Source organism: Pseudorca crassidens, chromosome 12, assembly GCF_039906515.1.
Source record: "Pseudorca crassidens isolate mPseCra1 chromosome 12, mPseCra1.hap1, whole genome shotgun sequence".
Classification (NCBI taxonomy): Eukaryota; Metazoa; Chordata; class Mammalia; order Artiodactyla; family Delphinidae; genus Pseudorca; species Pseudorca crassidens.
In genome coordinates this window covers 67,411,862-67,425,568 of record NC_090307.1, presented here as the reverse complement: position 1 = coordinate 67,425,568, position 13,707 = coordinate 67,411,862, and the positions used below count along the sequence as shown (strand labels likewise).

General features: G+C 49.9%; 1 protein-coding gene across 1 annotated transcript in view; it reads left to right on the top strand.

Moving 5' to 3' along the window:
- The window catches only part of LOC137204052 (sodium/glucose cotransporter 1-like), a 62,155-nt gene extending 50,286 nt beyond the window's left edge, over positions 1–11,869 (top strand). Inside the window, 4 exon segments of the mRNA XM_067701384.1 lie at positions 4,329–4,497; positions 6,849–7,064; positions 9,235–9,334; positions 11,670–11,869. Of these exon segments, the coding sequence (XP_067557485.1) occupies positions 4,329–4,497; positions 6,849–7,064; positions 9,235–9,334; positions 11,670–11,869 (685 nt within the window).
- The last annotated feature ends 1,838 nt before the right edge of the window (positions 11,870–13,707 follow it).

The window sequence follows — 13,707 nt, the reverse complement described above, 5'->3', positions numbered from 1 at the left end:
ATGGAACAGAATATCAAAAACGGCGCACAGGTATACAGTCGTCTAATTCATGACAAAGATTACAGTACAGTGCAGTGGGAAAGTGGTAAGGGGAGAAGGAATGGTACTGGGTAATTTGGCTATTCCTGATGAAAAGAATATTGACTAACTCCCTTTACACAAAAATCCATTTCAGATGGACTGTGTATCTGAATGCAAAAGGTGAAACAGTAAAGCTTTTATTTTTTAAAAGTGGTCAGCATGACACCAGATTGCCAATCACATATCATGTGCATCAACAGTAGCTTTCTTAGCATGTCATTAATAAATTTTTGCATCATGTAGAATTGTGTTTACGTATCAGAATGCAAATACCAACGTCTGATTTATAACTTTTGGCTCATATTCTGTAATCCCCACATCTGTCAGGATTTGTGCCATCATCTGTGCATCTTTTGGCATGCTCTTAGGAGAAGCCATATTGCCAGGCTCCATGATAACTGATCAGACTCCTCGAGCTAAATCACCCAATTAAAGTATTCCACCTAGTGTGGTGTACCAGTGAGCACCAATTCCTGGTGTAACGGTGAGCAGAATATTCAGGAGCATCCTCACTGCCATGGCTCCAAGCACCTCCCCAAATTTTACCTTATCCTTTCAGTATCTGTAGGATCTCTAGTAATGGTAGTATGTGGGCGTGGAGGGGGTTCTTTTTCTCTTGAGTGAACTTGCCTAGGCGTTTATCAATTTTAATAATTTTTCCAAAGAACTAACTTTGGGGCTTGTTGATTCCTCTGGTTTTTTTCCCCCATTGAATTCTATTCGTTTCCTTTTTTCTATTTACTTTGGATTTACTATTCTTTTCTTTTCTTTTTTTTTTTTTTTTAGCTTCTTAAATTGGAAATTCATATCACTGGTTTAAAACCTGTCTTATTGTTTACAATTACCACTTAAAACTATAAATTTCCCTTTAAGCTCTGCTTTAGCTGCATCCCACAAATTTTGATATGTTGTGTCTTCATTTTTAATCAGTTCAAAATATTTCCTAATTTCCTTGTGATTTATTTCTGTGTTCATAGATTATTTAGAAGGGTGCTGTTGGATTTTCAAGTATTTAGTACTTTCCTAACTATTTTATTGTTATTGATTTCTAATTTACTTCCACTGTGATCCAAAAACATACTCTATGAGATTTTAATCTTTTGAAATTTATTGATACTTTTGTATTCTTAATTTTTGTCTAGTTCCTCTTATATATATTATATATACTGTGTATATTATATACACAGAGTAGGTATTAAAAGCTTCATTTATGATTATGTAGTTGTCTGTTTCTGTCTTATAGTTCTTTCAGGTTTTTTTTTTACCTCTTATATATTCAAGTTCTGGGATTAGGTGCCCTTATGCTTGTTATGGTTTCCTGAGGAATTAACTTTTTCATCATTATGAAATGTCCCTTTTTATCTCTGATAATACTTCTCGTCTTGAGATTTACTTCATTACTGTTATAGATCACACCAGCTTTCTTATGCTTAGGGTTGATAACATCTTTTACTTTCAACCTGTAAATATATTTAAAATGAGTCCCTTGTAGAGCACATATAGTTGTATCTTGATTCTTTTAATCTAATCTGACAACCTCTGTCTTTATAATTTGAGTCACTTGCATTTAGTGTAATCATTAATATGGCTGGAAATAGTTTTTATATTTTAATTTCTTTTTGTTGTTCTAGGCATTATAATAGGCATTATTAACCTACCTTAGTGTACTTAAAATTAATATTGTATCATTTTATGTAAAATGTAAGTACCTTGCAACACTATATGTCATTTTCCCCTTTCATCATTCATGTTATAGTTGTCATATATTTTACATCTACATCCATTATTAACCCCAGAATACAGTGATAGTGATATAATTTTTTGCCTTAAGCAGTCAACTGCCTTTTAAAGAAAATAAAATAAGAAAAAAAATATATGTAGCATCTTATATTTTACTCTTTTGGACTTATCATTCCTTCTTTAAGGTGCAAGTTTCCATCTGTGTTATTTCCCTTCACCCTGAAGAATTTCAGTATGTCTTGTAATGCAGGTCTGTTAGTAACAGACTCTCTCAGTTTCTGTTTATTGGAAAATGTTTTTCTTTCATCTTTATTTATTTTAAGAATTTTTATTTATTTTATTTATTTATTTTGGGATGTGTTGGGTCTTCGTTGCTGCACGCAGGCTTTCTCTAGTTGCGGCGAGGTACACAGGCTTCTCACTGCGGTGGCTTCTCTTGTTGTGGAGCATGGGCTCTAGGTGCACAGGCTTCAGTAGTTGTGGCATGCGAGCTCAGTAATTGTGGCTCGCAAGCTCTAGAGCAGAGGCTCAGTAGTTGTGGCACATGGGTTTAGTTGCTCTGTGGCATGTGAGATCTTCCCAGACCAGGGCTCAAACCCATGTCACCTGCGTTGGCAGGCAGATTCTTAACCACTGCGCCACCAGGGAAGCCCTCATCTTTATTTTTGAAGGATACTTTTGCTGGATGTAGAATTCTGAGTTGACAGTATTTTTCTTTTACCACTTTAAAGTATGCTCTTCCTTTCTCTTCTGTCCTCTTGTTTCTGATGAGAAGTCATCTATAATTCATAGTACTGTTCTCTGTATGTAATGTGTCTTTTTTCCTGGGCTTTCAAGATTTTCTCTTCATTTTTGGTTTTCAGCAGTTTTGTTATGGTGTGCTGATTGGGCTTTTCTGCACTTCTGAACCTGTAAATGAATGGTTTTCACCAAATATGGGAAATTGTTGACCATATTTCTCTGCATATTTGTCTTCTGCATCCCTCATCTCCTTTTTTGTGACTCTGCTTACACACATATTTGCTCTTTTGATATTGTTCCACAGATCATTGAGGCTCTCTTTATTTAAAAAAATTTTTCTCTGTGTTCTTCAGTTTAGAGTTCTATCAATCTCCCTTTAGGTTTATTGCCCCTTTCTCCTGCCATTTCCAATCTACTGTTAAAGCCAACCTGTGAATTTTTTGTTTCATATTTTGAACCAGAATTTCAGTTCTGGAATTTCTATTTGGTTCCTTTTTAAATTTTTTCTAGTATCCAGTTTTCTGTCATGATTTTGCATCTGTTCACTTATAACTATAATTTCCTTTAAGTCCTTTAACATAACTACAGTAGTTGCTTTGAAGTCCTTGTCTGCTAATGTTAATACCTGAGCCATCTTGGTGTCAGTTTCCATTGATTGCTTTCTTCTTGACTATGGGTTACATTTTCTTACTTCTCCACATGTCTAGAAAATTTTATTATATATTGAACATTGTAGATAACACATTATAGAAATTCTGGATCATGTTCCTCTGAAGAATATTGGTTTTTGTTCAAGCATGCAGGTAAATTACTAGTTGATCCCCTTAAAGTTGTGGAGGCCTGGTTTTTATACTTTGTTAGGGTGACTCTGTTTCAGTTTTGCTCTAGTCTTATAGCAAGTTCTTAGTCCTGGGAGATAGTCTCTGCTTCTAAGGCATGGACATTCAGGGGTTTTCAGTGAAAAGCCTGAGGTGGTTACCTGGCCCCTCTAACTTGATGAGATTCAAACTCCAATTTCTGTCTCCCCTGCTATAAGCAGGCAATGAAATCTCTGCTCAGCTTTGTCTGCCTTCCAGCAGTTGCTTGTTGGTGGACTATCTGGCAGTTCTTCCCCACATGCACAACCAAGGGTTTAAAGGGAGTTTACACAAATCTTTAAAATCAGGTGCCATACTAATCCATCTGAAATCTTTAGAAATGTGTTACCCCTGAAGAAATTAATATTTTCCAGGTATTATTTTTTTTCTTTTTTTTTTTTTATCGTGATGTGCGGGCCTCTCACTGTCACGGCCTCTCCCGTTGTGGAGCATAGGCTCCAGACGCGCAGGCTCAGTAGTTGTGGCTCACGGGCCTAGCCACTCTGTGGCATGTGGGATCTTCCCAGACCAGGGCACGAACCCGTGTCCCCCGCATTGGCAGGTGGATTCATAACCACTGCTCCACCAGGGAAGCCCCAGGTATTATATATTTTAAGCACGACCATCCCAACACAGTCTCCAAATGTGATGAAAATCTACCCATGATCCAGTAACAGGCAAATGGACCCTCAGTTTTATTTGTCCAGAAGTTGAAGGGTTTTTGCCTGCAGCCCTATGGTCCTATTAATGTTTAGGGGTATGGCTATCTCCTCTGCCACACTTATGAATGGGCACTTGAATTTAACCTAAGGAATAATTAAAACTAGCTAATAGTTTACAGTTTGTAGATATTTTATTGGCAGGTAAAAAACTCATAAAACTGCCGTTGACTTTTGGTTTAACTTACAGGTTTTTTGTTATAATCTTACTTGCTGTCTCCATTGCATGGGTCCCTGCTATACAAATGGCACACAGGGAACAACTATTTGAATACATGCAAGCAGTTTTAAGTTACCTGATGCCACCCATTGCTGCCATCTTCCTGCTTGCCATATTTTGCAAGAGAATCACTGAGCAGGTAGGTGGGAGTTGGCATGGCCACAGCATGGCACAGTGTGAGGGCTTGCCTTCACATCATACCTATCTTTGCAAAAGTTGCCCTGAGAGGGTCTCTTGTGCTTCAGGAGTTGACACCGTTGCATCATTTGCTTTCTGAGAGATGATTTACTCCTGGGCAGCTTTGGTCCGAGCTCCCTCATGCTTGCAGGGGAAAGGCAAGCTCTGATTTGTTTTCTTCCCTTTGCAATGTAATCCACTTTCGACTGTGCCATAGATGGTGCAAAGTGTGTGGGATCCTCCTGCATGCTCATCTAGCCACAGGAAGATATTCTTCTGTTGCCTCTGTGCATGGATGTTTCCTGCTCAGAGGTTTCAAACTCACAGGGGGATGTTCAGTCATGAGCTCCTACCGCCTTCCCTGCATGAAGACCATCTCCTCCAGCCACACTTAAAACTAAATAAAGATCCCAATTAATGGTTTGATCATTTCATCAGTAAGACTGAAAGCACAGTTTGCCAGAATATTTTCATTCATTATTTGAGTCACTTCTTGACCTGTTTCTCCTAACAGCACTGAGCAGCTGGGCCTTGCATGAGTTCCCGAGCATGGTGCCTCTGTGACCTGGCTCCTGCCTGCCTCTCAGCCCTGGCCCTCTCCATACACAGTCCCTAGGCCCCAGCTACTGTTAACCACTTGCAGTGCTGATTGCCTGTCTCATGCCTTTTCTGGCCCCTCTTCATTCCTGTGGACTCTTTGCTTTGCCATGAGTATCTTTGTCCACCTCCATCTGGCTGGTGCTTCCTGCAGGCCCATGTCAGGTGTTCAATCCTCCAGACAAATCTGCTAGTGCTTCTTGCTCTGCCCAGCTCACCAGGACTCAACTGGGCACCGAGAATGGGGTGGGGGGCTGCTGGGCTCTGGAGATGCTCTTCTCTGTGCGCTCTTGGGAAGGGCAGGGGCAGAGGAGCAGGCAGTCAGGAGAACCTGCCTCCTACCGGCGATGGTCACCACCCTTGCAGTACTGGGGCCTATCACCAAGGGAAACTGGGGATCTTGTCAGTGGCTCTCCAGCTACCCCTGGTCCAAGGTTACAGCGTATTGTGGCTACCTTCCTTGACCTAGAGAACTTCTCCAGGCCTTCTCTCCCACCCTCATCTGGCTTCTGCTGCCCATCTGTTTCTAGATCTTCCCTTTTCTGCACGCCTCCTTCAATAAATGGGTCCTGTGGACCACACCTGGCCTTTGGTTTCAGCTCTTTCTCCAAGATGCTTCCCACATACTGTATCCTCTACCTCCTCCAACATTCAGCCACACCTGAGACAGGCTCCAGATGCAGCTCTAGGGCCAAGATGAAGTCCTCACTCTTAAAGAGTGGACTGTCCAGTTGGAGGAGACGGATGATACCCAATGAGCAGATAAGATTTCTGAGAGTGGTGTAGTGCTGTTTAAAAGTCAAAAAGGATCATGGAGGTTAGCAGGGTAGGTGCTGGGGGCAGGGGGAGCACAAGGACATTAGCCAAGGTAGTGGGAGAAGATTTCTCCTAAGAAAGTGACCTCGAACCTGAATCCTGGAGGATGAGCTAGAAACACCAAGATCTAGATAGAGAACCAAGCAGAAAGAAGGGCAAGTACAAAGGCCTGGCCGAGAGCACAGTGGGCAGCCCTGACATGCAGGAAGAGGTCATGCTTAGTGGCTAGAGTAGACTGACCAGGGGAGAGGGCAGAGCCAGGTGAGGTCAGCTCGAGCAGATGAGACTTGCTTCTGAGGGCAGCCATGAGAAGCCACGGTGGTCTTCAGCAGAGTCAGGGCACTCCCTAATCCATGCTTTGAAGAGATCACTCTGGCTTCTTGGACAGCGGGTGAGCAGGAGACCAGGTCTGGATTCCACCTGTGTGAGAGAAGGTGGTAGATGGGGATTGAGGTGGTCGCTGTGGAGACAATGGGACGATTTGCTGATGGATTGGTGGTAGGGCAGAATGGAAGGAAAGGGGCCAGGGATGTCTCCTGCGGTTTCTGCCTGAGCTGCCAGGGCGATGGAGGTGCCCCTACAGCAACAGGCAAGACTGAGGTCTCTTTGGACACATTACGTTTGAGATGTGTCTTCACCGTCTAACTTAAAACTGTCTCCAGTATTTCCTAAGTTTTCTGATTGACCTAAGAGAGTGTCCATGTGTCTTCGGTCTGTGTTCAGCCCAAGAAGGTGTCATCTCCTCGCAGTGCTAAGACTCTGCTTCTGCAAGGCATGTGAAGCCCTTGTTATGCTGAGTTTAGCTGACCAGTTTAGACTGGTCAGGAGGCGAGGCTGAGGATGGCTTGTCTCATTCCCCGTCTTCCTCCCAGGCAACTCTCGGGGCTCCTTCTTTGGCAGGGTGCCTTCTGGAGGCTGACTGGTGAACTTCTGATTGGCTTCTGCCGCATGGTGTCCAAGTTTGCCTACGGGGCCTGGAGCTGCTCGACAAACAGCAGGTGCTCTCGGATCATCTGCGGCTTGCACTACCTCTACTTTGCCGTCATCCTCTTCACCATCAGTCTTTTCACCGTCCTGGGGATCTCCTTGTTCACAGACCCGATTCCAGATAAACATGTGAGTGCTGCCATGAGGATGCTCAGGGGTCCACCGCAGTCCCAGTGTCCCTGTGAACCACAAGTTGGCTCTGCCAGCTTTGGAGAAAAGTGGCTGAATTCCTGCATTCTTTTTGAAAGCGGGGTGGGGGGAGAGAGGGGGCGGGGGCTGGGGGTTGGGGGGTGACGGTTGGGTCAGAAATAGGCAAATAACCTCCTTGCCTTAAAAACTAAACTAAAAAGCTTTCCAACAGGCCTCTAATTATGTATTCACTGAGAATGAGAAGTTTGGTTTTTAAAATACAAAATTTCCTTGAAGTGCTAAGGTTGCTACCCTCAGCGTGAATTAATGTAATCAGGGCAGTCCCAGCTGCCACCCACCCAGAACGGATTAAGCCAGCAGGAGTGGGGACAGTAATGCTAGCAGTGCTGTGGCTGGTGGCTGGGCACACCTCATTCTCCTTTCCCGGCCACTTCCCCCCTCCCAGGAGGCAGGTATCAGTCACCCCAGTTGGAATATAAAAAACCTGGGCTCAGAAAAGTCAAGTCACTTGTCCATGACACCAAAACTAGCCAGCAGCAGGACTGGGCCTGACCAGACTCCATCGCGTCACCCACGTGGGCATGGCCAGGAGGCTTAGCAGGACAGGGGCTTGGCTGAGCCGAAGAGCAGCAGGGAGGGTCCTAGGTGTCAGAGGAGAGGGCAGGAGGAGCTCAGAAGGGAGGCGGGTCTGTGAGACCCGTGTGCCCTGGGGTCTGGGTGAGAGCTGAGAACTTGGAAGGCCGCCTCCCCTGTGGCCACCTTTCTGCTCAGTAGTTCCTTTTGACCCATTCCTCTCTCGCACACAGCCCCGTGGGATTGGGATGGAGCAAGTGGGGAGGACGGCCAGGAGTGCCCAGGACAGCTCGCCCACCACACGTCCCTGCCCTGCTCCCGGCACGTGGAGAAGCCGTGGGTGCTGGACCCAAGCTCCTGTCTCTCAGGGTCTTCATGGTTGACTTGTCTGACTTCTTTTCTGCTGCTCTTGTATTCTCAACTTTTTGGTCTTGCCCGCTTCTCAGGCAGCCACGTGCTTGAGTGCTTTTCCTGCCCAGCAGCACAGGTGCTCTGGAGAGGAGGGGAGGGAGGCAAAGGGGGAACCGTGCTTTCGGGTCAGTGTCTGTGCTGCACACTGGGCGCTACCAGGGGAAGCGGGACCACACTCAATCCCATGTTCTTCCTGCCCAGCGGCCTGGTCCACAGGGCTCATCGTGTAATTGGGAAGGCAAATGCAGACGTACAGCATCACCAGGAAGCAACTCAAGGCTAAACCCAGTCTCTGTCACTGACACGGCAGCAGGTTCATTACTGATGTCTTAGTCCGAGAGGCGGGGCTTGGAGGGGCTGCTCAGTCACATCCCTGCTATGTTTGGGGGAGTGGGAGAGGTGGTGGTGCTGAGATTCAAATATACCGAAGCTGGTATAATAGATTAAAACCTGCTCCGGGAGAGACTTGGTGGAAATGTTCGCTTACTTGTGCTTCTGCTGACCCCAACCCTCAAAAAAAGCAAAAAAAGCAACAGCAATTGTCTGGGTTTTACTTCCCAAAGTCTCCATATGTGTTTTCAGGAAGAGAACAAAATAACAGACTAGAAGGGAAGGGATGCTCCCCTTCTGCATCTGCAAATGCCTTGCTGAGCTTGAGCGACTAAGCCTGGCTAGGCACCAGGTCAGCCGGGTACCCCAGGTGAACCAGGTCAGGCCTCCTCTGGGCTGTGTGAGTGCTCATCTCTGACAGCCAGGAGGGGCTCCTGGAAGGAAAGCAGAGTTCCCAGGTCTACCCTGCGGGCCCATCCACCAGAAGCAGCAGACCGGAGTGATGAGCAGCTTCTCCCACCCTGAAGGGCACAGCTTCCTAGACCCTCAGTTACTGGAAGAAGCCCTGAGCGTGTTGCCTCCTACCCTACCATCCAGCCCAAGACACTGAGGTCACCTTTGGGCAGCCGCACAACCACACAGGACCAGAGCCAGCACTGAAATCCAGGGTTCCCAGGCGCCTTGCTTTCCCCACCCCATGTTCCTTCTGTCCCTTGTTGGAGTCTAACGACCCTTTTCAGTCCCTCGAGACCCTGGTGCCCAGCTGTGAGCTGTGGCACCATAAGGCCTGCGTGACATGGCCCTGGGTGGTGACATGTGCCTGCTCTCCCCCCAGCTACGCCGCCTCTGTTGGAGTTTGTGGAACAGCCAAGAGGAAAGGGTCGATCTGGACAAAGACACACAAGGGAAGAGCCCCGCACCGCAGGCACGGCCAGGTGAGAAGGGAGACCCAAAGCCAGCAGAGAGGCCTGTGCTGCTCCTTGCCCCCACCCCCGCTGTCTCCACTCCCAGAAGTACTTCCAGGCAGAGGCTCCGTCTTTCATTTTCCCAAAGATGCCTTGTGGGTGTTTGTCGAGGGTGAGATGCCTCTCGGCCATCCGTGTGGCCGTCCGGGCCAGAGAGATCCAGATGGGAGGCATCAGCAGGTGCCGGGGGAGGAGGGAAGGGCCCGTGAGGGGCAGAGAAACACAAGTGTCTGGTGATCTAGGAGCGTTTAAGCTGGGGTGGGAGGGATCCACCGAGCCACACAGATCACATTGTGCCTCAGCAGGAGGGGAGGAGGCACTGGGGACAGGGGAGGGACAGCAGGTCACAGAGTCTCACACAGGGATTCAAACCCAGAGGGATTCTGGGAAGTGGGCGGGAGCCTCTGCAAGGAGGAGGGAGCAGCCCCACCCAAGAGGGCGCCGGGGGACACCGCCAAGGACAGCCGATTTCACTGGGGCAAGAAGAGAGAGTTCCGGGAGAGGCTCAGGCCTGGGGGCCCCAGAAGGCCCAGAGGAAAGCTCTCAGCAGATGGGGTCAGAGGCGGAGTGCGGGGGCCCCAGGGAGGGTGACCTGCACCTCCTGAGGCCCTGACGCAAACAGGGATAAAGGCCTAACGAGATTAGCGCTGAGTCTGGGGCAGAGAGTCTGGGGGGACTGTGAGTTTGGAGGAGGGAGGGAGGGAAGGCCTGCCTGGGGAGAGGCAGTGTTCTGGGGCCCCCTCTCCACTCCTGCCAGGAACGTTCAGAGCCTAGAGGGGCCTGGGACCCTCTCCCGACACCTGTAGGGCAGGGGAGTGGCCTCTCCTGAGCCAGGCTGCCCCGCGCCCCTGGAGGGTACAGGGCTCCCAGGATTGCTCTCCCTCAGGGACAGAGGAACTGCCCGTTGGGGGCCACGTGTGCCAGGGGCTTGTTCTGGGGGCACCTCCCAGCTCCTCTTCTCCCTCGTCCACAATCGTGGGTGGATGCCATGATGACAGTGGCTCACACTTTTTGCCCATTTGGGATGTGCCAAGCACTGTGGGAAGTATGCCTATGTGTGACAGGTACAATTATCATCCCCATTTCAGAGATGGGGGGACTGAGGCACCAAACATTTAAGTAGTCGGCCCTGGACTCCAAAGATAACCAGGCAGTGGTGGAGCTGGGATTTGAACACAGGCAGTCTGACTCCAAAGCGTGTGCTCTTGGCCACTGTCCCATCTCCCGTCATACAGCTCTTGGGCTGTGTTTACATGATCAGTCGCCACTGATATACAGCAACCTTTTTGGGCCTGGCAGCTGCATGATGGTGTGCTGACCCAGACATCTGAGAGACCGAGAGACAGGACCAGCATGTGCCGCTCAGGACCTTTCAGCACCGCAGCAGGTATCTGCGTCTCTGGGGTTCTCTGGCGGCAGCACCCCACCTGTAACACAGGTCCCTCCGTCACTGGCTGACGGGTTCCGCCATCCCTGGTGCTGCCCCAGCCTCAGGACACACAGCTGGCGTGGTGGCTGCCCAAGGGGATGAGACATGGAACAGGTCACAGCGCACACTTCTCGGACTGAGGTGTGCTTGTCTTATCATCAAAGAGGGATCCGTTCCCAGACTGGCTGGGCTCACGTGTGTGCGGAGCTGGCCGTGGTGCTGACCCGCGCCTGAGCAGGCCTGGGAGCGGCCAGCGTGGACTGCACTACCAGACACCGGAGGGATATTTAAGCCCCGGAGTGAGACATTTCACTGATTTGGTCCAGAGCTGTGAATAGAAACTTGCCCATAATTCCTAGACTTCCCCCGTTCCTGGAGAAAACACCAGTGATTCCCCTTTCAGGGGCCCAGAGGGCCTTACTTTGGGCCAGGTTGTGAGACTGGTACCTACCTGGAGAAGACACGCCCCAAGGTTGCTGAGGAGAGCAGAGCAATTGGGGCTTTTTCCATCCTCAGAGGAGCAGCCACTTGCCCTAGACCTACAGAGCTGTGCTGGGCGTGTGCCAGAGACGGGAGGGGTGGGCCCTCCAGTGCCCAGCGGGAAGGGCCTGCCCCGTGCCGGCCGGGGTTCTGGGCCGGCTGAAGGCTCTGCCAGTGCAAGCAAGCATGGCCCAGGCCACACCCCAAGTCCCCCCTCCGTGTCTCTGAGGGCGGCAGGAGGTGTTCTGCAGCAGCGGCTGAGGACTGTTCTCCACATTAGAGCCAGTCTGTTGGGCTTCCTGCCGGCCTCACCACTGAGAGGTGAGCCCTAGAAAGACCCCCCTCCTGTGTGTGGCCTCTTAGCCTCCTGACCTGTGCCTGTTCCCTCTGTTCCAGACATATTTGAGGAGGTCAGGAGCTGCCTCTGGAAGGCCTGGGATGTGTTCTGCGGACTGGAGCCACTGCCAGGCCCCAGACTCGCCCCGGAAGAGGCAGTCATGCAGAAGATGGAGTGTGGTGATACGGAAGGGACACAGCACAGTGCCACTTCTGAAGGGACAGAGAAGCGTGACATGCTGGAAGGAACAAAGCTCTGAGACATGCCAGAGATATCCCACTGGAGAAAAGTGCCCAACGTCTGCGGGTTCTTCTTGGTATCGCTCACAGTGCTCTGCCACTTCTACTTCTCCTAGGCAGCCTGCGGGGACGTGTGGGGAACGGGCGAACCACCGCCTCTTGCAAATGCCCTCATCGTCGAGGGGAGGAAACATTTCCTACGGGGAGGCCCACGGACGTGGACCAAGGATCACACTGATGAAAACGCGCCCACAGCGTCAACGCTGCAGGCTGACGGGCGGCGAAGCCCACTGGTGAGGGCAGAGACCGAAGATGAGCACGTCTGTCCTCTGTGTGATGAGTCATTCTCTCCAGATGGCTCCACTGCACAAACACTGGCTTTCACTTTAAATTTAATTTTGGCTTTTTATCTCTAGATATATTTGGGGGTTTTGCTTGTGTTTACTGTCACCATTTCCTTCCTATACCCACCTCTGTTTGCTGTGTTCTCTCCTCCTTTGTAAAGGTATGGCTGCTGGCAAAGATGCTCCTCCTCGCGCCAAGGGTCCCACCCACAAGGGGCTGTGCCTACTGCCGATGACCACACAGGCCAGCTGGCGCCAAGGCTGCCGCGGATGGAAACGTTGGCTCCTGCCTGGACCCATGGTGGGGCTGAGGCGGTCTCTGCCTGAGGACCAGGCCTCCCTGTGGCTCAGCTCTGGCTGCACCCCTAAAGGGCAGGTGGAGAGGAAACTTCCCTCCTTGTTGAGCTCCTCCCAGTTCCTCCCAGTCTGCCTGCTACTGGGAGTTGGGCCCAGGGGCTGGATCCCCTTTAGCTGTCAAGTATAGACCACTCCTGGGCTGTGTCTCTGGGAGAGGCTCCCTAAGCCACCCCTTCCTCTTCCTTCTTCTTAGACCAAAATAAATGATTTGGGTCTTTAGAAAAAGTTTCAGATGCCTTGAAGTGATTTGGGGGAGGCCCACCCAACATTGCAAAAGTCACACTCTGAAGGTGCAGTCGGGACAGCCCCCCATCCCTCGTTTAGTCTTTCAGCTGACATTTTTGAGTGCCTGCTATGTGCCAGCACTGCTGGGAAGCAGTCATGGACAGAGCTCATGGTCTAGGGAAGTAGACAATGAAACACGAGCGGTGATGGCCAGCACCTCGTGTGGCCCGCTATTTCCCTGCCCAGGTTACCATCACGTTCAAGCCATGGAGCCACCCCATGTGGAAGGACCAGAATCAACCACATTTCACAGAGGAGGAGACTGAGCTCAGCCAGGGGACCGAGTAAATGGGCCCTCTGTGCATGTGCACGTGGCAGGAGCACCCACAGGGAGGAGGCCTCCCGTGACTGAAGTAGGAGGTCAGCTAGCTGGATAACAGAGGGACAACATGTGGGAAGACAGGGTGAGGCAAGGGTGTGAGGAGGCCAGAGTGCAGAACTGTGGGAGATGGGGAGGCGGGGAGGGCAGGGTGGGCAGGGGCTGGACCTGCAGGCCTCAGGTGCTTTGGGATCCTGAGTCCCTGGGAACTTCAGCCAGGAAGGGATGGGATCAGATTTGCTGGCCGCTGCTGGAAGATGAAAGGGCGGCAGGAACACCCACCAGGAGGCTATTAGAGGAATCCAGGCAAGTTAGCAGCAAAAAAAGAAAAGACAAGGGAACAGCATCAAGAGAAGCCAGCAATTAGAAGTAACAGGACTCGAGTACTAGACTTCTGGAGGGAGGGCCCAGGGGTGACTCTCTGGCTTGAACATGTGGGCAGAGGGTGTACCAATTCCAAAGACAGGCCACACTGGAAGAGAGCAGGTGCAGGAGAAAAGTGGAGCACCGTTTGGGACATGTGGAGTTTGAGTTGCATGAAGATACTTATTGC